This window comes from Cydia splendana, chromosome 12 (assembly GCF_910591565.1).
Source record: "Cydia splendana chromosome 12, ilCydSple1.2, whole genome shotgun sequence".
Taxonomy (NCBI): domain Eukaryota; kingdom Metazoa; phylum Arthropoda; class Insecta; order Lepidoptera; family Tortricidae; genus Cydia; species Cydia splendana.
In genome coordinates, this window is record NC_085971.1 from 20702031 (window position 1) to 20722670 (window position 20640).

Genomic DNA, 20640 nt, shown 5'->3' on the forward strand with positions numbered 1-20640 from the left:
TTTTGATTTTTTATCAAAGAATCAAGCATACATTCAAAAACGTGACATTTGATGAAGTGGAACTGCTGATGATGATCAGAATGGAACTCTTCAACGACGCATAGTTCACGTTTGGCGATTTGTCCTCTTCATTATGTTTGTTAAGCAAGTTAAGTTTCTAAGCCACACTTTTGTCATGCTCGAGTTCTGATGATGGGATCCATGAGGAATCGAGGGAACTCCTCAAATCTTAAAGGCATGCGTATAGAGATATTTGTATTTCATCAGAAAATCAAGCATTTTCATTAAAAACTGTCGCATTTGATGAAGTGGAACTGCTGATGATGATCAGAACAGAACTCTTCAACGACCCACAGTTCACGTTTGCCGATTTGTCCTCTTCGTTATGTTTCTTAAGCAAGTTTAGTTTTTAAGCCACATTTCTGTCAAGCTCGAGTTCTGATGATGAGATCCATAAGGAATCGAGGGAACTCCTCAAATCTTAAAGGCATACATATAGTGATTGTTGTGTTTTTATCAACAAATCAAACATATACATTCGAAAAAGTGACATTTGTGGAAGTGTAACTGCTGATGATGACCAGAACGAAACTATTTAACGACGCATAGCTCGCGTTGGCGAATTTTCTTCTTCATTATGTTTGTTAAGCAAGTTAGGTTTTTAAGCCATATTTATGTCAAGTTCAAGTTCTGAACATGGGATTCATGAGGAATCGAGGGAACTCCTCAAATCTTAAAGGCATACATATAGAATTTTCTATATTTTCATCATAAAATAAAGCATTAACATTAAAAACTGTCGCATTTGATGAAGTGGAACTGCTGATGATGATCAGAACAGAACTCTTCAACGCATACGCGACGCATAGTACACGTTTGGTGATTTCGAATTTCGATTTTGACTTGGACTGGGACCCGGACTCGGATCCAGATCCGGACTCGTACCCGGATCCGGTTCGGACCCGGACCCGGACTCGGACCCGGACTCGGACCCGGACTCGGATCCGGACTCGGACCCGGACTCGGACTCAGACCCGGATCTTGACCCGGAAAACCACTATGATACCTAAACTAAATAAACCACTATGATTACCTACCATAAAATGTAGGTATAAAGTATGATGATGCCAAACCCCTCCCGCTCAAACCCCCGTACACCGCACCGCATACGCCGTTAAGTGGGTTAGGTTAGGTTTGAACTGCGATCCTCACAAAACCGAACAAAAGCGGGTTAGGTTAGGTTAGATAGAACTGCGAGCCTCACAGAAACGAAATGCTACTAGAAGTGGGTGGTTTTACATCCTTTTCTACATAGCGCACCATCTACAAATAATCGTTCACCGGGCCCCATAGAAGTCGGTTTTTTTTCTTAAAAATTATTATTTTTAATTTCGTTTAGTAATACCACTGTATATATCTTGTTTGTAAATAATGTTTATTTCCACTAGTCCAATGTTTTTCAAACTTTTTCATGATGCGACCCCCTTAGTATGAACAAAATGTTTCGCTTATGTATTGTTTTAAGGCTGGCAAGGACTTGGGGGATCGCTACCCACAGTTTGAAAAACACGGCAGTCCATTTCTATTTGAAGAAAGGTCTGGTCGGAGGCACGTTATATTCTGTCTGGAATTGCTCCCGGCCGAAGAACTGGAACTTGACCATCTCCGTTGCATCTTTCGAGTCCACGTCCAGCTGCAGCATTCTCTCGTACATCTGCAGAAACAGCAACAAGCTGTGCTTCTTTGTGCGCCAGTTTTGACGGTTCTGCAACGAGTTCTGGTTGCTGAAGAAAGTTGGGATTTAAATAATATGATTAGGGTACATCTTAAAAATCGGTTCCCATTGTTTGACATAATTATTGAAAGTCATAATGTAATGAATAATGATTGTCAGATTATCATTAGTCATAATTCTGAAACCGTTAACTTTTCAGGGTTTTCGTAAGGCTATCAGAGCAATCCTGAAAAGTTACGCGTTTATGAGAAAAATCAAATTATGACTAGCGAAAATGCGGACAAACAATATATGACTTAAAACTTTATGGAAAACAATAGAGACCCCTTAAAAATAGTAACGTAAACGTACTGGTGCTCGACGCGGTCCCAGTACATGTCATATAATTATTGGTTTAGACCAGGAGTCTACAAACCCCGGCCCGCGGGGCAAATCCGGCCCGCCGTCACCCAAAGCGAGTGCCCACTGTCAGATCGACGGTGGCCCGCATGAAATTTTCTGAGGCGCAATATGGCCCTCAGGTATAAAATGTTTGGAGACCCGTGGTGTATGAACTTCCTCTAACATTTCGAGAAACTCATTGGCACGAGCTGGGTTTCGAGCTCGAACCCACAACCTCCATACTTATACTTACGGTATGTGTACCTACTAGTTAAAGCTTAATTTTATTTTTAATATATGTTTATTGTTTTAATGGTTTATTTCGTTTTTCCGAAAACTGAATTTCGCAAACTGCGGGCAATTTCTCTGTCAATCTAATTACGTTTTAATGGTAGTAAAAGATAAGATACCCCCAAGTTGCGAACTTCGGTGTTCGCGGTAGGCCCTCTGTACCTATTTACCGCTAGGCCGTCGCGGATATTACAAAAGCTCAACATTCTCCCAATATTATTTATCAACATTAGTATAATTACGTATATGTATATTATGTATACATATTAATAGTGATATCTATTAAATTTATTTAACCATATTTTTTCATAGACGATACCTAAATATGGTAGAAATTTCACAAGTATCGAGACTATTTTTTAAACCATTTTCTGTGTTGTCACATACTGATTTTTAAAAACTACTTTTTATCTAGTGCTGCAGACTTTCTTTAGTCTTAGGTACTTTTGCAGGCGCTGCATTTGGGGACGCACAGTGTGTTAATATTAACAGATATTAATAACCCTCTCATTTTGTCTCATTCTGTTTTTATTGTGTGGAACGATCTTACACATAGATCGACGACCTCTAGCCTCAAACTAAACAAAGGTTGTACTATACCACCACTTGACCACCCCCCTTTCTGACCATCCAAATTCTATCCCTTTCCATTTACACCTTAGCGAACTTAAAAATAATGTGCCCGTTATTAAAAGAGTTCCGCGCGGCGCCAGGATCACAGTCGCTAAACACCTTTCAGGCCTACTTACAAAATGTGTGGAAAATAATCAAATTGATGATTGGCATAATCTTTTCCTTTTCTCATTCAAAACCCTTCATGCCAAGAAGGATAAGACAATTTCTTTAACACAAAAAATCAAAAACAATTGCGTTTCGAATACAACTCCACACATTTCTCGACCTTCTGGATGTAGCTCATCCACTTTCAATAGAACTAAATTAATTGAAAGCAAAATTAGCGACGGCGATCTTAAAGGTGCCGCTCGTCTTCTTTTCACAAACGACGTGCTATCGCCAGATACTCCCGATACCCTCTCGGCCTTACGATCTAAACATCCCCCGGCTCCTTCAGTACCACACTCGTTTGCCCCACCTACAGCTGACCAGGCCTGCCTCCAAATCGAAGGCAAAGACGTTATTGACGCCATATTTTCTTTCAAAGCCGGTTCGGCGGCCGGCCTGGATGGGATCTCGCCCCAACATTTGAAAGATCTTATTTCTCATTCCGTGGGCGACGCAGGTGAGCAGCTTGTCTGTTCTCTTACTAAATTAATAAATTTTATGTTTTCAGGCAAAATTAACACTAATATCGTCCCGATTCTATACGGGGCAAACCTGATCGCCCTAACCAAAAAGGACGGAGGGGTGAGACCCATTGCGGTGGGGTCAACTTTACGACGTCTGGCTTCAAAAATTGCGGTTAGACACATTAGATCAAAATTACAATCCCTTTTTGAACCAATACAGCTAGGTTTCGGCACGAAAGGTGGGTGCGAGGCAGCCGTCCATGCCCTAAGGACCTACCTTTCACTCGGTGATTGCGAAATTGTTGTCAAAATTGACGTTAAAAATGCTTTTAATTCGGTTAGTAGAGACACCTTGCTGACAGAAGTTAAGGACAAAATTCCGGAACTATACAATTACCTTTTCTTTTGCTATTCAGACTCATCTAAATTAATGTACAAGTCACATGAATTATCTTCCGAGGTTGGCTGTCAGCAGGGTGACCCTCTCGGGCCAGCAATTTTTAGTTTGGCTATAAATCCAATTATCAAAAATTTAAAATCAAAATTCAATGTGTGGTACTTAGATGACGGAACCCTAGGAGGTGACGTGAATACTGTACTCTCTGATTTGTCTTTTATTAAGAGTAGTTTCGAAAATATTGGTTTAGAACTGAATTTCAGTAAATGCGAACTCTTTATTCAAAAATCTTCTTGTACTTTGACCAACTTACAACCCAAATTTGACGATCTGACTCCCAATATCAAATCAGTAGACAAGTATTCTCTTTGCCTCCTGGGTTCTCCTATATTCGAAGAATCTTTTCCCGATTATATTTCTAACTCCATAACTAAATTCAAAAGTCACACGGATCGCTTACTCGAAATTAGCCCTCATTATGCTCTTGTGATTCTTAAATTCTGCCTTTTTGTCCCTAAATTTACGTATGTGCTCCGCTGTTGTCCTTTCTGGAAACATCAAAATTTATTGTCGCCCATAGATGATTTGATCAAAATTAGTTTAGACACGATTCTAAACATTCAGCTAAGTGAGCCTTCCTGGTCTCAAGCGTCCCTCCCCATTCGGTTTGGAGGTTTAGGAATTCGCAAAATTTCCAGTGTGGCTTCCCCAGCCTTTTTGGCGTCCACTCATAGCACGTCTGGTCTCATAGGAAATATCTTAAGGGCTTTGCCCACAAACTGTGAGATTGCGGGCTTTGAGGACGCCAAAAATGCTTTTAAAATTGCTTGCCCAGGCAAACAATTTCCAGACAACCCAAATTCACAAAGGAGTTGGGATAATGTTTACTGTGATTTAACTTACAATACTCTCCTAAACAACTGTACAGGTCCAGACCGCGCGAGGCTTTTGGCGGTCGGAGCCCGGGAAGCCGGTTACTGGCTACATGCCCATCCTTCGCCCAATACTGGTACTTTCTTGGATCCGGCCTCCCTTAGACTGGCGACTGGTTTGCGACTCGGGGTTTCGGTGTGTACGCCACACATATGCTCTTGTGGCACGGACGTGGACCGACTGGGACACCACGGATTATCTTGTCAAAAAAGTGCAGGCCGTTTTTCGAGACATGCGTCGCTTAATGACATAGTCCGTCGGTCTCTTGCCACCATCAATGTGCCTGCTCTTCTTGAGCCGACTGGCATTATCAGAGATGATGGCAAGAGGCCCGATGGAGTGTCCTTAGTTCCTTGGAGCTTGGGACGGATGTTGGTGTGGGATGCTACCTGCGTAGACACACTGGCACCGTCCCACCTCCAACGGACTACTGTAAAAGCGGGCGGAGCGGCGGAAAGCGCCGAAATTCTAAAACGTAACAAATATAAGAGCCTCGGTAGAGAGTACCATTTTGTACCATTTGGTGTTGAAACTCTAGGTCCATGGGGTCCCAGCGCGCATAAGTTGTTCGCAGAAATCGCGAAGCGTCTGGTTGACGTAACTGGTGACCGAAGAGCTGGCGGCTACCTCGCACAACGTATCAGCATTGCGATACAGCGAGGAAATGCCGCCAGCATCCTTGGTACAATGCCTCAAGGGCCTATTTTAGATTTAAGCTAGTTATTAATTTCGTTTAGTAGTACCACTGTATATATATTGTATGTAAATAAATTTTATTTTACTATATGGATATCAAGCGACGATATACATTAATATGTATACCTACCTAATGGTATGTAACGTTTATTGGCGCGTATGTCTGTAGATATAAATCGACCTCAATACTCGAAGTCAGGGGCGAAGGCAGATAAAGGTGAATGCTTACGTCATCCTGTCACACTCTTTCTTGAGCTTGTACATCTGGTTCTTGATCTTCATCACCCGGTTGAACAGGTAGCCGATACGGTAGCCCGGGTAGGCGTTAGCTGCCCTGCCAATTACCAAGAAGTTGTACACTTCGATATCTTTTTATTTACATAATAATCGCCTGTAAACACTTTACGATTACAGCCTATACGTATATTAAAAAAGTTAAACCAGTTTATTTACGTGGGTAATAATACTGTAGGGGCCACTTGCACCATTCACTAACCCGGGGTTAACCGGTTATAGGTTCCTGAAGTTACCATGGTTACTAGTACAATTTGACACTGGGTTAAAGGTTTAACCGGTTAACCCCGGGTTAGTGGGATAGTGCAAGTGGCGCTAAGGGTAAATCTACGGAGACTGCCCTACTCGACCTGGTTGACAAGGTGCAGAAAACCCTAGAGGAAAAGCAAACCGCTCTATGTGCGTTCCTTGATGTTGAAGGTGCTTTTGACAATACTCAATGGTATGAAATCAAAGGGAGTCGACGAAACCACCACCAGATGGGTACATAGCATGCTCTCGAACAGAGTAGCCACTCTGACCATCAATACTATAGAGCATGAATTTTATACCACTAAAGGGTGCCCACAAGGAGGCATTTTATCCCCACTATTATGGACCCTAGCAGTGGACCAACTTCTTGCAATCATGTCAGGCCAAGACTTTGACACACAAGGATATGCCGACGACCTTGTAGTCATCGTCAAAGGCCCTTGCCTCAACACAATATCCAACCTAATGCAAGGAGCTCTAAACACAATATTCAAATGGTGTAGAGCAGCCATTATCTAAGTGGGTTCCGCGACACCCCTGCAGGGGTTCCGCAAGAATTTAGAACACTATGCTTTAGTCGCCTCGAAAAATTTTACTATGCAAAAAACACACTTCTAAAAACTATTGTTTTATTGTAGGGTTCCATCAAGTATTTCGCTTTCCAAAAGGGTTCCGTCAAAAAAAAAGATTGAGAACCGCTGGTGTAGAGAAAATGACTTGTCCATTAATCCGAGCAAGACTGTACTAGTACCATTCACAAGGAAACGGAAGCTCGATAAACTCACAAAACCAAGACTTAATGGACAAATAATACCGTTCTCGGAAGAGGTCAAGTATCTAGGGGTCACCTTCGACCAAAAGTTAACTTGGAACCCTCACCTGAGAAACATTATACAAAAAGCGAAAATGGCCATGTGGTCATGCTGTCGAATGGCAGGAGCAAGATGGGGCTTAAGACCCAAAATTGCTATGTGGTTATACACAGCTGTAGTAAGGCCAATTGTCACCTACGCCTCCGCAGTCTGGTGTAACAAAACCAGCCAAAAGACAGCAATAGACACTCTAAACAACCTGCAACGCACGGCTTGTTTAACAGTAACAGGCGCCTTCTCCTCGACACCGGGAGCGGCCCTAGATGCACTGCTGGACATCATACCACTCCACTTGCAGGTGCAAAAGGAGGCCAAGCAGTGCGTCTACAGAATATGCACGCTAAACAGGCCAAAATGGCGCTCTCAGGCATTAGCCAATCTAAAGGCCTGGGTTTTTGCAAATAGAACCCTTAGCATGCCCACTGATGACACGCACACCGAATATCATCTCACCAAACTGTACTCAGTAGAAATACCTCCTAGAGACAAATGGATCAACAATCAAATGTACGTCGAAGAGGGAAGTCACGTCTGGTATACAGATGGTTCCAAGAAAGGCAATGATGTAGGATGTGGGATCTATGGTGAGAGACCTAAGCTCAGAGCTAGCGTCAGCATGGGCACACAGGCCTCAATCTTCCAGGCAGAAGTCTTCGCCATTAACAAATGTGCGGAGATCAACCTGGATAGAAACCTAAGACACCAGCATATCTACATCAACTCAGACAGCCAGGCTGCTCTGCTGGCACTAGAATCCCTTGAGTCAAACTCAAAACTAGTCCAGAACTGTAAAACAAACCTAAATGCACTGGCTAACTCCAACAAAGTCACACTTAGATGGGTACCAGGGCACTCCGACATTAACGGAAACGAAGAGGCGGACGAACTTGCTAGAAAGGGCGCAGACACACCCTTGGTCGGCCCAGAACCGTTCTGTGGAATCACAAAACGGGATGCATATTCTCTGCTCAGCAACTTAGAAAAAAGGAGAGCAATCGATTGGTGGAAGTTCGTTAAAGGACAAGAATACTCGAAAGCTCTGATCAAAGGGTTCAACAGCAAAACTGCTAAGGAGCTTTTAGGACTCAAAAGGCACAAAACCTGCGCGGTGACCAGAATACTGACAGGACACTGTAAGTTGAACAAACATATGTTTCAAATTGGCAAGAAACAAGATGCGACATGCAGGTTCTGTCAGGAGTCAGAGAAGACTGCAATGCACCTTCTCTGCTCTTGTGGACCACTAATGTCAAAAAGAAGTACCTACCTAGGGCGACACGTAGTGCAACCCTATTAGGTACAGAACATTACGGCCCAAAGAATCTGGAACTTTCTGGGTGCAACGGGCATTAGTAATGAACTTTAAAGGGCCGTCACAATAGATCAATGCTGGTCGATGCGACACTCAAAGGCCCACTACAACACAATAATAATAATAAGTGGCGCTAAGTATCTATAATGACCCTCTTGGAGATGACGCAGTGAAAGAACACGATTCTTAGAAAATAATATTTTATATTTTGTGAGGAACAATTTATTTGCGATGTGAATTTTAGGATTAATGGGAGTTTGAAAATTGCATATCGGTCGTTCTTATAGATGTTCTTATACAAACTCAAATTTACATAAATGTTGCAGTCAGCAGCAGATGTTGCTTAGCGGGCGAGGTGTTCAAAATGATCTTGACGCGACTTTATTGTTAAGGGTATAAGAGCGTGTCAAGGTAATTGTGAACACCTCGCCTGCTTAGCAACTTCTGCTGCTGACTGTACCAAAGAAAAAATGGGCCGTGTACTTTTCAGGTTGATCCCATTGTGAAGAAAAATGTACACATTGTCAGAAAGAGTTTAGAAAAGCAAGAAACAAAATGTTGCTCCTACTACAGTTCTTCAGATTAGTTGTAGTTCTTCAGATTAGTTGTAGTTCTTCAGATTAGTTGTATATTATAAGTACGATTTCCACCGAACGGGCGGAGTCGGCGCGCCTTTCACATTTGTACGGCCGCAAGCCGGCCGACTCCTCGCGGACACGACCGCCACCGAACGGACCTCATCGCTTCTGCCATAGGTACATAATGTATCTATAGCCATATTGCTCCGCTCCGCCGCGGCCCGACTCCAGCCGGTCGGTGGGACTCTTACCTACATTAGGAATGGCTTTCTCACATTTTCTGTCGTATAGCCGTGTCCATCTGGAACCGTATATGTATCAGAAACGTCAGGCATAGCTTCATATAATACCACTCGCGAAACTTCACCGGATCCTTCCACAGGTCATTAATTTCATGAGGCAGTTTCAGATCCTCATTCTGCCTCCTGGTGTCCAGCTGCTCTTGGGTGACCACTTTTAGGTTTTCCTTTATGTTGGTAAGCATTTTTGAGGCGTCGTCTAGGTCTTTAAGGTCGAGGTCGTGTGAGGTGCTGGTGCGGGTTAGTTCCTTGTCTGAAAGATGGTGTTCGATACACATTGACCCTCTATTGTGAAGGCATGAAGAAGTTTCCGATTTATTCTACAAGATGGCAAAACGTAAGTAGGTACGTGAACTGGGGCTGACAACTGCTTGTTCGCGTGGCGAATTATCTAGTTAAGGGCCTCTTGCGCGTTCCAGTGTTAGCCAACTAACTCGGAGTTAAGGCCACAAGATGGCAGACCCTTAAAAGCGCAGGATTCTTAAACGGTCGAAAGAAGGGAAGGCTGCATATACAGGCAGGCACTTACATTAATACATATATAGATGCCCTAAATGTCCTCCAGGATTTCCAGCTTCCCATGCAGGTGTTTCCTTTATGTAACTCGTAAACCTTACTCCCAGGAGCATTTTTGATGGTCAGTTAAGTACCTGTCGCTATGTCTACTTATACAAGGAATAAAGGACCGCCCGTAGTTAAGGTGATCCTATTTCACCCCGCGCATGAAATTAAGCATAAAATTACCTACTTTTCGGTCGTCGATGACGATTGCCATATTAACTATAGACCGACCGCTTAAAGGAGTCCTCGCCTGCGCGGTACGGGGGCCGCGGGGTAGGACGACTAAGGGTGGCGGGGAAGGTGGTACGGGTGGCAGGCGTACGGCGCCCCCAACCCCGTCGCCCCCATACCGCGCAGGCGAGGACTCATTTAAGCGGTCGGCTAGCCGCTGTAATATGGCGATTGTCCACTTTTAGTGTTTAGCAGTAACACTTTGGTTAAACGCGTATTGCTTGTGTCAGCGCAACCTAACGTGTATATATAGGCAGGCATTTAGAGAATATACGTTCTTATACTATCACACATAAGGTGTTTGACTTCTACTCCCATCACCCGCTCGAAACCATAAACAACAAGTACTATATCTTGTTATTTGACCGCTATAGGTCTATAGTCTTACTCCATAGCTGTAAGTCTTCAATCTCATTGAGGAACTCGTGAAAGTCCGGCATCTCCTCATTCCCACCGAATGTGATGTCGTTCTCCGTGCCGTCGCGACGCGACGGCGGCGGCACCTTCAGGTCGTCCATCAGGCTAATGTTGCCGTGCACGACCTTCAGTACCGGGTAGCTTACGAGAAAACGGCCGGAGGCTAGGTGAACTGTTGGGGCAAAAAACTTTAAAGTCAAGCAATGTATGAGTATTTAATTTCTTCCTAGGCTGCAGGCTAAATGCCTGTGTCACAAAGGGAGCCTCAGGGAGCTTTTCGCAAAAAACTGATACCTCGGCTAATCCCTAGAATTGAGGTTGGCGCCTTCTGACCATATTAGACTTAGAGCGTTAACGCTCTTAGGTCCAGTACTAGAAACTGAGTCTTTATGGACTTACTGAGTCCGTTTTCCTCCCGATGTCAGTGATATCACGATGTTTTCCTTGACCGAAAATCTAAATCCCACATGATATAGTCATATAATTCCAAAAAATTGGTTGTAACGAGCCTGGAAGCCTGTTCCGAACCCGCGACCTCTGGTTAAGAAGTCGCACGCCTTACATACAGCTAAGGATGACTGCCTACGCTTAAAGGATGACTCACGATAGACCGGTCCGGGCCCGGGCCCTGGCCGAGGCGTCCGACATGTCATTTTCCATGACGGCTAATCGGTGATCACTTGTTGCTTTCCATAGAAAACGAAGCTCCGGAAGCTCCGGCCCGGCCCAGGCCCGGTCTAGCGTGAGTCATCCTTAATGGGGTCAGGTATTTGATGTATTACCTACCTGAAATAGAGAGTATAAAAAGTAACATTTCGCTTTAAAGATGTGTTCCTTTTAACCAAAAATTACATCGGGAATACCGAAAGTAAAACAGAAGTGGGTATATAAATAATTGCGTCGATCAGTTGCTCAAACGTTTTAGTAAGAAGTGCCTATTTTAAAATAATAATGAAGAACCATTAATATTTTCAATTAAAATGTACCATTACGGAAATTAACATTTTTACAATCGAATAAAAGATGTAATTTTACTTACTTCGATTATACTTTTAATAGGTACTTTAATAAAATTATGTAACAGTTTTGCTGATAAATCGGGCTCATACCCAAATGCGGGGGGGATTTGAATGAAAATTGTTTGAAACTGATACGACGAGTATAATAATATGCGAAGACTTGTGTATTTGGGGTCAGCGGTGGTGGCTGCCTGTAAGTATATTTTACACCTTGTCATATACTTATGTATACCTATATCCTTACTTTCCAATTTCCATCCATACTAGTATACTATTATAATAATAGAAGTGGTTTGTGAGCTATAGACCCCGCGATGATAGCTGTAAGGGTGACTCACGTTAGACAGGGCCGGAGCTTCCGGGGCATCGTTTTCTATGGAAAGCATCACGTGATCGCCTGTCATGTCATAGAAAAGTAAGCGCCGGAAGCTCTGGCCCGGACACGGCTCGGTCTAACGTGAGTCATCCTTTAAACTGAATGAATGTATGGCTCCGCCATTTTGAAAAATTTTCAAATTTATTACTCACAAAATTTAATGAGAATCTGTTGAGAATTGCGACCTGTAGAGAAATCAACAAAATATTTCATAAAATAATTTAATTGGTTCCCTAGTTAAGTTTTTTTTTATTTTTTCTAGGGCTGTACGCCATGTTCGCCTCCGCAGCGCTGCCACCAGGCCAGATGCTTCCTAACGCAGACCGGTTGGAGGAAATCATACACCTCGGACTGTTCCCGGACAAACCCAGGAGCATGTCCTTCTTGGACTACTTTCGTAACTTTACAGGTCCGAGTGTACAGCGAGCAGTCTCGCTTACATATTCCCTAAATCATATTTGGAGAATTCCATGAAATTGTCTACCGTTTGTCCCGTACAAACGCGAATTTTCTGAAGATTTGCAGGTATAGCATTTGAGTTTCCTTTTCTATGACAAATGGTCAAAAATATGCACAGAAAAATAAGCGCCTGCTTTAAATGCCTAAAAAAAGTCGCAACACAGGAAATAAAATGCGTTTGTACGAGACAGCCTGTGGAATGCTCCATTTATGACCGGGGTGAATTTATTTTTTTACCTTTATTTCCGTTGGTTAGTTATTAATTTAGTTTAGTAGGTTTAGTAGTAGGTTTACTACTAAATTATGTAAATATGAAACAATGATGTAAATAAATAATAATAATAATAATAAGGGCAGCTTGTGGCGAGCTGTTGGGGAGTAACGACCCCACGGACCCGAGTGCTCCCGAGAGTCGGTCAGGGTCTCCGTCTCCGGCGTGTCTTCGTCGGTCGGAGTGGACCCCAAGGGGACCCGCAGGACTCTCAGCTCTGGCTTGCCTTCATTGGCCGTCCAGAGAGGAGTCGCTAGAGCTATATGCTCCAGGGGTGGAAGTGTTAAAGGGCATAACGCCGCGAGTAACTTCGGAGAAAGCGCAGCACCACCTCTCGACACCCCTGAGCCGCTCACGCCGGTGTTGCGCCTGGCCGTCTTTACGATGGCGCATCAGGTGCCCATCTAACGAGTGGCGAGTCATCGCCTGCATCGATAACTTGTGTAAGCAATGTTATGGCAGGTGTCCGGACTTCTTTGCAATAGCTCAGCCTTTTTTCCACCCAAACTTAAACCATAGACCAGTACTCTGTCCATATTCTTTACAATAGCTTCCAATGCCTGCTGAAACCGGTTCACGGGTATCTATTGATGTACCCGTGAATGGGTTCCAGCAGGCGTTCTACATGACATCAAATCTCTCCAAACGGCCTCTACGTGTTGGATCCATATCCCCACGCACGCCTTATAAATGACCGGGCTCGAAAGACCCGAGTGTTTTAAAACGGAGATAATAATAATAAACAATGATTACGAGGAGTCAAAGACGTGCAGCGGAGTCGACTAACAACGCACAACCACCACCCCCGCCCGCCCCGTCCAGTTCCTCGTCCACATCGTCGTCAGGCGACGAGTTCGCAACGCCGCCTGACACAGACGGGTTCAGTGACGAGGGCGGGCCGCCGCCGCCGCCGCCACGACCACCTGCGCGATGAGGGCGGCCACCGCTGCCGGCACGCTTGGGGCCTGCGGGACATCCTGCCCCGCCCACGGCTCCCGCTACCGGTGGTATAGTGCGACGCATGCGATGGACTCGAACCATGAACGAGAATGTCATGCGCGCCTATTATGGGGCTACAGAGGGGGGAACACAGCTATCCGCCTATCGTTCAAGAATACTGCCTCTGTTTCAGGCTCTTGAACCCACCATCACCGTGTCGGAGCAGCGATTATCGGATCAGGTGCGCGTCATTCAGCGGCTAAAGCGCTTGGATGACGCGACACTTGATCGGCTTCGCCAGGAGGCTCTCTCTGCTCGCGCGGACTCCACCTCGGTGCGAGATCTACCCGCCACGTCGCCGGATCCGGTGCCCGCACCCGACCTGGCACCGGCGGCGCCACGGGTTGATTTCTGTACCGACGAGGGGGACTTCGCGAGTCAGAATGTGAGTACGACTGCTAATGAGCAACTGAGGAGGACTTTGGAAGAGGCGATTACGCAGTATCGCGCCACAACCAACTCTAGGCCACGATTACCACGTCTGCCTATGAATAGACGCAATCTAGCGCTAATGGGAGCCCTAAACGCTTTACTAGAGCCATATTTACGGACTAGTAAAGATTTAGATGATACGCACTCGATCATGTACTGCGGAGCCATCGCGGCGTGCCGTGTTGCTCGCGTCAAGTTTCCGGACGCTGAACGTGCACCTAGGATCGTCGGAGGTGTCCCTGCATGGCAAGCGCGGATCGAGCGACGTATCAGCTCGTTTAGGACTCTCATCGCAAAGCTGATCTGCTTCAGGGGGGGCAACAATCGCCCCCGAGTAATGCGCTTTGTGAACCAGGCGTTCGCGGGGACGGATATCAGGCCCCGCGACTACATGGCCAATGTCACAGAGCGCATCGACTTTCTAAAGCAGAAAGTCTATGCATGGGCAAACCGTATTCGCCGCTACAGAGAGCGTGTGGATCGATTCCAGCAGAATCGCCTTTTTCAAAGTGACCAAAGGAAGGTCTACCGAAAGTGGGAGGAAACCAACCTTCGTACGCCCGACACGCAGCCGCCGGATGCTACTGCCATGACTGACTTCTGGCGTAGCATCTGGTCGGTGCCTGTCGGACACACCGAGGGGTGTTGGATGAGTGTTGTCGAGCGTGAGTGCGAGTCCATCGAACCTATGGGGGCAGTCACCATCAGCCCCGATGACGTGAGTTGTGCCATCCGCACGGCCCAGAACTGGAAAAGTCCTGGGCCGGATGGATTGCACAACTTCTGGCTAAAGTGGTTCCGATGCTCGCACTCGCGCTTGGCAGCACAATTTCAACAAGCCCTCGAGCTTGGTTCTCTCCCACCTTCCTTAACAACTGGTGTCACCTTCCTGCTCTATAAGTCCGGTAGTACCACGGAAGCGAAGAACTACAGACCCATCACATGCTTGCCTACACTATACAAGCTCCTTACATCCATCTTGAGAGCAAAAATCAACGCGCACATTGTTGCAAACAATATTCTGGCTTCCGCTCTAAATGGATGTAGGGTTGGGTCCCGTGGTACTAAAGAGCTCCTCCTCATAGACATGACCATCTGCCAACAAATCCGGCGGAACAAGGGGGCCCTCTCAGCCGCTTGGATTGACTACAAGAAGGCCTATGATTCGGTGCCTCATTCATGGTTGGGGAGGGTCTTAGAGTTGTATAAAGTTGATGCAGCTTTGAGAGCCTTCCTAAGCACGTGTATGGGGCAGTGGACCACAGTCCTTCGTCAACCAGGAGGCGGGGATGACCGCCTTGGCCCGCAGGATTTTATAAGGATTGAGCGAGGAATCTTTCAGGGCGACAGTCTGAGTCCCCTATGGTTCTGCCTAGCTCTGAATCCCCTCAGCACCCTGCTGAAGGATTTGGGACTAGGTTGCCGGCTTCAGAGAGAGGGTGAAGTCATTTCTCACCTCCTGTACATGGATGACCTCAAATTATTTGCACCAAATAGCCAAGACTTGTTGGAGCTACTGAAAACCACCGAAGTCTTCAGTAGTGCCATCAACATGGAATTTGGTGTCGATAAATGTGCGGTTATGCATGTACAGCGGGGGAGGGTTGTAAATTCAAGAAATTTACAACTCTCTGAGACAATGTCTTTCAGATCTATCTCTGAATCAGAAACCTATAAATACCTTGGTATGTCACAGTCGTTGGGTATTGAGGACGAGGGTATTAGACGGTCGGTGAAGGAGCGCTTTTTCAGTCGGCTTACAAAAGTCCTTAACAGTCTTTTGTCACGAGGCAACAAAGTGCGCGCCTTCAACGCCTGGGTAATGCCCCTACTCACATACTCCTTTGGCATACTAAGGTGGACTCAGACCGAGCTGGACGCCCTGGATCGGAGGGTCCGATCACTGCTCACCACACATCGTATGCTACACCCACGCTCGTCAGTTATGAGATTGTACATCCCACGGAAGTGTGGAGGCCGAGGCTTCCTAAATGCCAAGGATCTCCACAACCGCGAGGTGTACAATCTCAGGAATTATTTCCTTAACAACGAGTGTGGGATGCATCGTGATGTGGTGGCAGTAGACAGGAACCTAACGCCGCTCTCCTTGGCAAACGAGAACTGGCGCAAACCTGTGGTACTAAGTACTGCGGATCGCAAGACGGCATGGGAGAGTAAGGTGCTACACGGGCGGTTCTACAAGGCCCTCACGGGACCCGACGTGGACCTGCTCGCGTCGGTGAACTGGTTACGATTCGGGGACCTCTTCGGAGAAACCGAGGGTTTTGCCTGTGCAATTGCGGACGAAGTGATGATGACGAACAACTATCGGAAATATATCCTGAAGGACGGTACGGTCGATATTTGTCGGGCATGCCGCCGTCCCGGAGAGTCACTCAGGCATATCATTTCCGGTTGTTCTCATCTTGCTAACGGCGAGTACTTGCACAGACATAATCTCGTAGCCAGGATTATTCACCAGCAACTTGCTCTTCTATACGGCCTTGTGGACCGCGAAGTACCGTACTACAAGTACTTACCTGCGCCTGTTCTCGAGAATGGTCGTGCCACGCTCTATTGGGATCGATCTATCATCACTGACAGGACTATTGTAGCCAATAAGCCTGACATCGTGATAATAGATCGATCACAACGTCGGGCCGTGCTCGTTGACATCACCATCCCCCATGATGAGAATCACGTGAAAGCCGAGAAGGACAAGTCCAGTAAGTACCTAGACTTGGCTCACGAGATAACCGCCATGTGGGATGTTGATTCGACGATCATTGTCCCGATAGTCGTTTCAGTGAACGGTCTAATAGCGAAGAGTCTCGACCAACATCTTGAGAGACTCTCGCTAGGTGGTTGGATCAAGGGTCAGATGCAGAAGGCGGTGATCTTGGACACGGCGCGGATAGTCCGCCGGTTCCTCTCTCTGCGGCCCTGACCACCGGTAGCTTGGGCCCTGCCCCGCTGCTGGCGGCACCCTAGGTTAGGTTTTTTATAATGTGTTTATATTAATTTTTATTGTTTTGTAAGTGTTTTTATATTTTACTTTTATATTCATATTATAAATAACCTAACTTAAGATGAGAAATGAATAAAGAGAACAATAATAATAAAATGCTTTATTGCACACTACAAAAGAAATGGTACAAAAGTATGAACAGGTACAAATATGTACAGGTATAAATATATACTGAATTCGATTTCAAGTCCGTATATTCCACAGATGTCAACGAAAACCTGACAAAGGTACTAGAAAGGCTGGAATTCAACGTCCTGGATCACGAAAACCTGGAAAACGTCATCAAGCTTGCAGAGGAAGCGAAGAGGCTTAAGGAGTTGAAGCTGGCTGCCGGTCTGGACGCTGGCAGAATGAAGGGGGCCACGGACGCAAGGCGGCAGGGTAACATACTGCATGTATTCAACTATGCGGAGCATCCCGTACGAATCTTATTTTTGTGCATTTCTATTTAAAGTTGTGTACCCCCAACTTGCATTATAGATTTTAGAATTTTTATATTATTTCGACTCAGAATCACGAGCTCTTTCTCTAACACAAGAAAAACAGTGGCCCCAAAATTTCATACAATATTTGAAGTGAAATAGTTATTTGTTTTACAAGGGGGCAAAGTTGTTGTTTAACCGCTCGTCCTAATATTGATACCCGAGTGAAATAATAGGCAAAACCTAATCTGTAGGTTTTAATTAGCAAAACATGACGTATGTGAATGACAATATGAATTAGGCATGTAGGATGGAAAAATAATAAATGTTATGAGTAAAGAGGTTCACCACATTCACCCGGGCCAGATATAATCGGATAAATACTTCGGCGAATTCCGGATTCTACCGGACCTCCGGGGTTGCTCTGCACCTGCGGGTTCATTGTCATCAGGGCTCGGTGGCTCTGGAACTTCTTGCAGAGTTTCGGATGGCGACTGCGAAAGCGGAGTGGCGAACGGCGAATCTTGGCGTGAGTGAGTCGGTGATGAATTCGGCGTATTCGGTGGCGAACATGAAGGTGGCGGTGACTGTGCTCTTTCGGGGTCGTTATCTACATACTCGTTATTCCCAGGGATATTCCGTTCACAGCACCCGAGAGGAGCTAGGTGACGGTTGGACACAGTCGTCTCTCGTCCATCCTCAGTCCGTACGTATGAATAAGTGGGATTGGTTTCTATTACCTCCACTTCTTCTACTAACGGTTGATACTTCGATTTTCGATTAAATCGTCGCATAAGGACCTTGTTCGAGCTAGTTAGCCATGTCGGAATTGATTCTCCATTTGGTGATTTTCGCGGATAGCGGAACATCCTCTCATGTGGCGTGCAGTTCGTAGTTGTGCATAGCAGGGAGCGTATCGAGTGCAACGCTTGTGGAAGGACATCCTCCCAACATTCTATTGGTAGGTTTCTAGACTTGAGCGCTAGCTGAATAGATTTCCACAGGGTTCCATTCAGTTTCTCGACTTGGCCATTTCCTCGAGGATTGTATGGCGTCGTACGACTTGTTGCTACTCCTCTGGAGTTAAAATAGTCCTTCACCTCATCCGACAAGAACGATGTCCCACGATCGGAGTGTACGTAGGCAGGCATGCCAAACATACTAAAAATGCTGTCTAAATGTTTGATAACAGTTTTGGCGCTTATGTCGGAGCATGGAAAGGCAAATGGAAATCGGGAATACTCATCGATCACTGTTAAAATGTATTTGTTACTTGATCTGGACGGTACGGGCCCTTTAAAATCCATGCTCAGTCTTTTAAATGGCGCTACAGCTTTTATAAGTCTATTTTGTGGATCTGCTTTAGAGAATCTAGGCTTAACTTCTGAGCAGATGCGACATTGATTCGTCATGTTCCTTATTTCTTCAATCGAATATGCCAAGTTTTTGGAACGAACCCAATGAGCCATTCTTGTCACTCCGGGGTGACAGAGAGCTTCATGGAGAGATTGCAGCTTCGCAGGTGTATCGACGATGGCGCAGACACGGGAGAGGGCATCCGCTAGATGGTTCTGCGTGCCGGGTCTGTACACTATGTCATATTTGTATGGAGACAGCTCCAGGCGCCAGCGCTGAATTTTCTCATTTTTGATTTTACTGGTATGTTTCTTGTCGAACATAAAGGAAACAGAACGTTGATCAGTGATGAGCAGAAATAGCTTGCCGATGAGAAAATGCCGCCATTTCTTTAGGGATTCAACGATCGCGTAAGCTTCTTTCTCAATCGCCGAATGGTTCTGTTCGCTTTGATTGAGTGTTCTCGAATAGAATGCTACAGGCCTGCCAGCCTGTGAAAGCGTCGCTGCAATTGAGTGCTCCGATGCATCTGTCTCAACCGTAAATGGAACGTTGTCGTCAATGGCGTGAACGCACGATTTTACTATGTAGTTCTTAAGATCTCCGAAATCTTTCATCATAGTATTGGTTAGTGGAAATGTCTTTGTTTTTGCTAGCTCGTGTACTTTTTCGGAGAAGTTTGGTATCCACTTTGAGTAGTGAGCGAACATGCCCAGGGCTCTGCGCATACTGGGCAAATCATGCGGAGGAGGTAAGTTTAAAAGAGGCTCTAATCTGGCGCTGTCAGATTTGATAACATTATTAGCGATCGTATAGCCAAGTATATTAATGGAAGATTGTTTAAAAATAGATTTGGTTTCATTGAGAGTCAGACCGTACTTTTTAGCAGCTGTCAGAAAGTTTTGCAAATTCGTATCATGCTCTTCAGGTGACTTGCCACATATTGTTATGTCGTCGAGATAGGCAAATGTGCCTGCCAGATTTTCTGTCCGAATAAGCCAATCTATGGTTCTCTGGACGCTAGAAACTCCATTGGTAACACCAAAAGGGATGCGGCGGAATTGGTAAAGATTTCCAGCAGCTTCGAACGCAGTAAAATGTCTCTCCTCTGGCAAAATTGGCACCTGGTGGTATGCACTCTTCAAATCTATAGCGCTGAAGACGGAGTATTTAGCCACTTTTGAAATCAATTCTTCAATGCTAGGAAGTGGGTAAGCATCTAGTTCAGTGTATTGATTAATAGTTCTTGAGTAGTCGATTACAAGACGTTTCATATGGGTAGCAGATTTCGTAATTAGTACCTGCGCTCGCCATGGTGACCTACTTTCTTCGATGATACCATCCTTTAAAAGGTTCTTTATCTCCTCCTCGATAAAGCGTCGATCGTCGTCACTGTACCGCCGTGACTTGATGGCAATCGGTTTGTATCCAGGCGTTAGATTTGCAAATAAAGGTACTGCAGGCACGGACGCTACAGCCACATTGCAGACAACTAAAGGTTCTCTCGGACCGCCAAAATCGAATTCGATAGAAGAATGTTGAGCCAATACGTCGAGGCCAATAATGACGTCGGAACATAGATCTTCTACTAGCAGTAGCCCTAAGTTCTCATATGAATGCTTACCCAATGTAAGATCGATAGTTATTTCTCCTGCAACTGGTTCACTATGACTTAGAGAGGCCATGGATATTCTCTGCTGGCTGGGCTTACTTGTCAAGGAACATGACTTAGCAAATTTGGAATCCATGAAGCTCTTGGCACTGCCAGTATCCAGCAATACT

The 20640-nt window shown here is 45.4% G+C and overlaps 2 protein-coding genes across 4 annotated transcripts in view; one reads left to right on the forward strand and one right to left on the reverse strand.

The window, feature by feature from the left end:
• Positions 1-1395: 1395 nt before the first annotated feature.
• Positions 1396-11439, reverse strand: LOC134795709 (uncharacterized). 3 transcript variants are annotated; one of them, XM_063767650.1, is made up of 6 exons: positions 11374-11437; positions 11283-11341; positions 10468-10668; positions 9264-9540; positions 5910-6014; positions 1396-1765 (listed from the first exon to the last, which is right to left on the reverse strand). In XM_063767650.1, exons 2-6 carry the CDS (start codon positions 11308-11310, stop codon positions 1549-1551), a joined length of 828 nt encoding a protein of 275 aa, XP_063623720.1. In that variant the 5' UTR covers positions 11311-11341; positions 11374-11437; the 3' UTR covers positions 1396-1548. The 3 variants fall into 3 exon arrangements, with proteins under 3 accessions (XP_063623720.1, XP_063623719.1, XP_063623721.1); XM_063767649.1 differs by having other exon boundaries at positions 1397-1765; positions 11283-11439; XM_063767651.1 differs by having other exon boundaries at positions 1446-1784; positions 11283-11439.
• Positions 11440-11549: 110 nt separating this feature from the next.
• Positions 11550-20640, forward strand: part of LOC134795707 (uncharacterized) — a 35505-nt gene continuing 26414 nt past the window's right edge. The window contains exons 1-3 of the mRNA XM_063767646.1: positions 11550-11708; positions 12154-12300; positions 17285-17499. Of these exons, the coding sequence (XP_063623716.1) occupies positions 11666-11708; positions 12154-12300; positions 17285-17499 (405 nt within the window). The 5' untranslated portion in view covers positions 11550-11665. The remainder of the gene's footprint in view (positions 11709-12153; positions 12301-17284; positions 17500-20640) is intronic.

Bases quoted from the DNA above. Each gene is read 5' to 3' on its own strand.
- LOC134795709 (XM_063767650.1), bottom strand. From the start codon at position 11,310: ATGTTACTTTTTATACTCTCTATTTCAG. The intron at 10,669-11,282 runs GTAGGTAATACA...TTGCCCCAACAG, and splicing joins TTTTATACTCTCTATTTCAG to TTCACCTAGCCTCCGGCCGT. The intron at 1,766-5,909 runs GTAAGCATTCAC...AACTCGTTGCAG, and splicing joins AAAGAGTGTGACAGGATGAC to AACCGTCAAAACTGGCGCAC.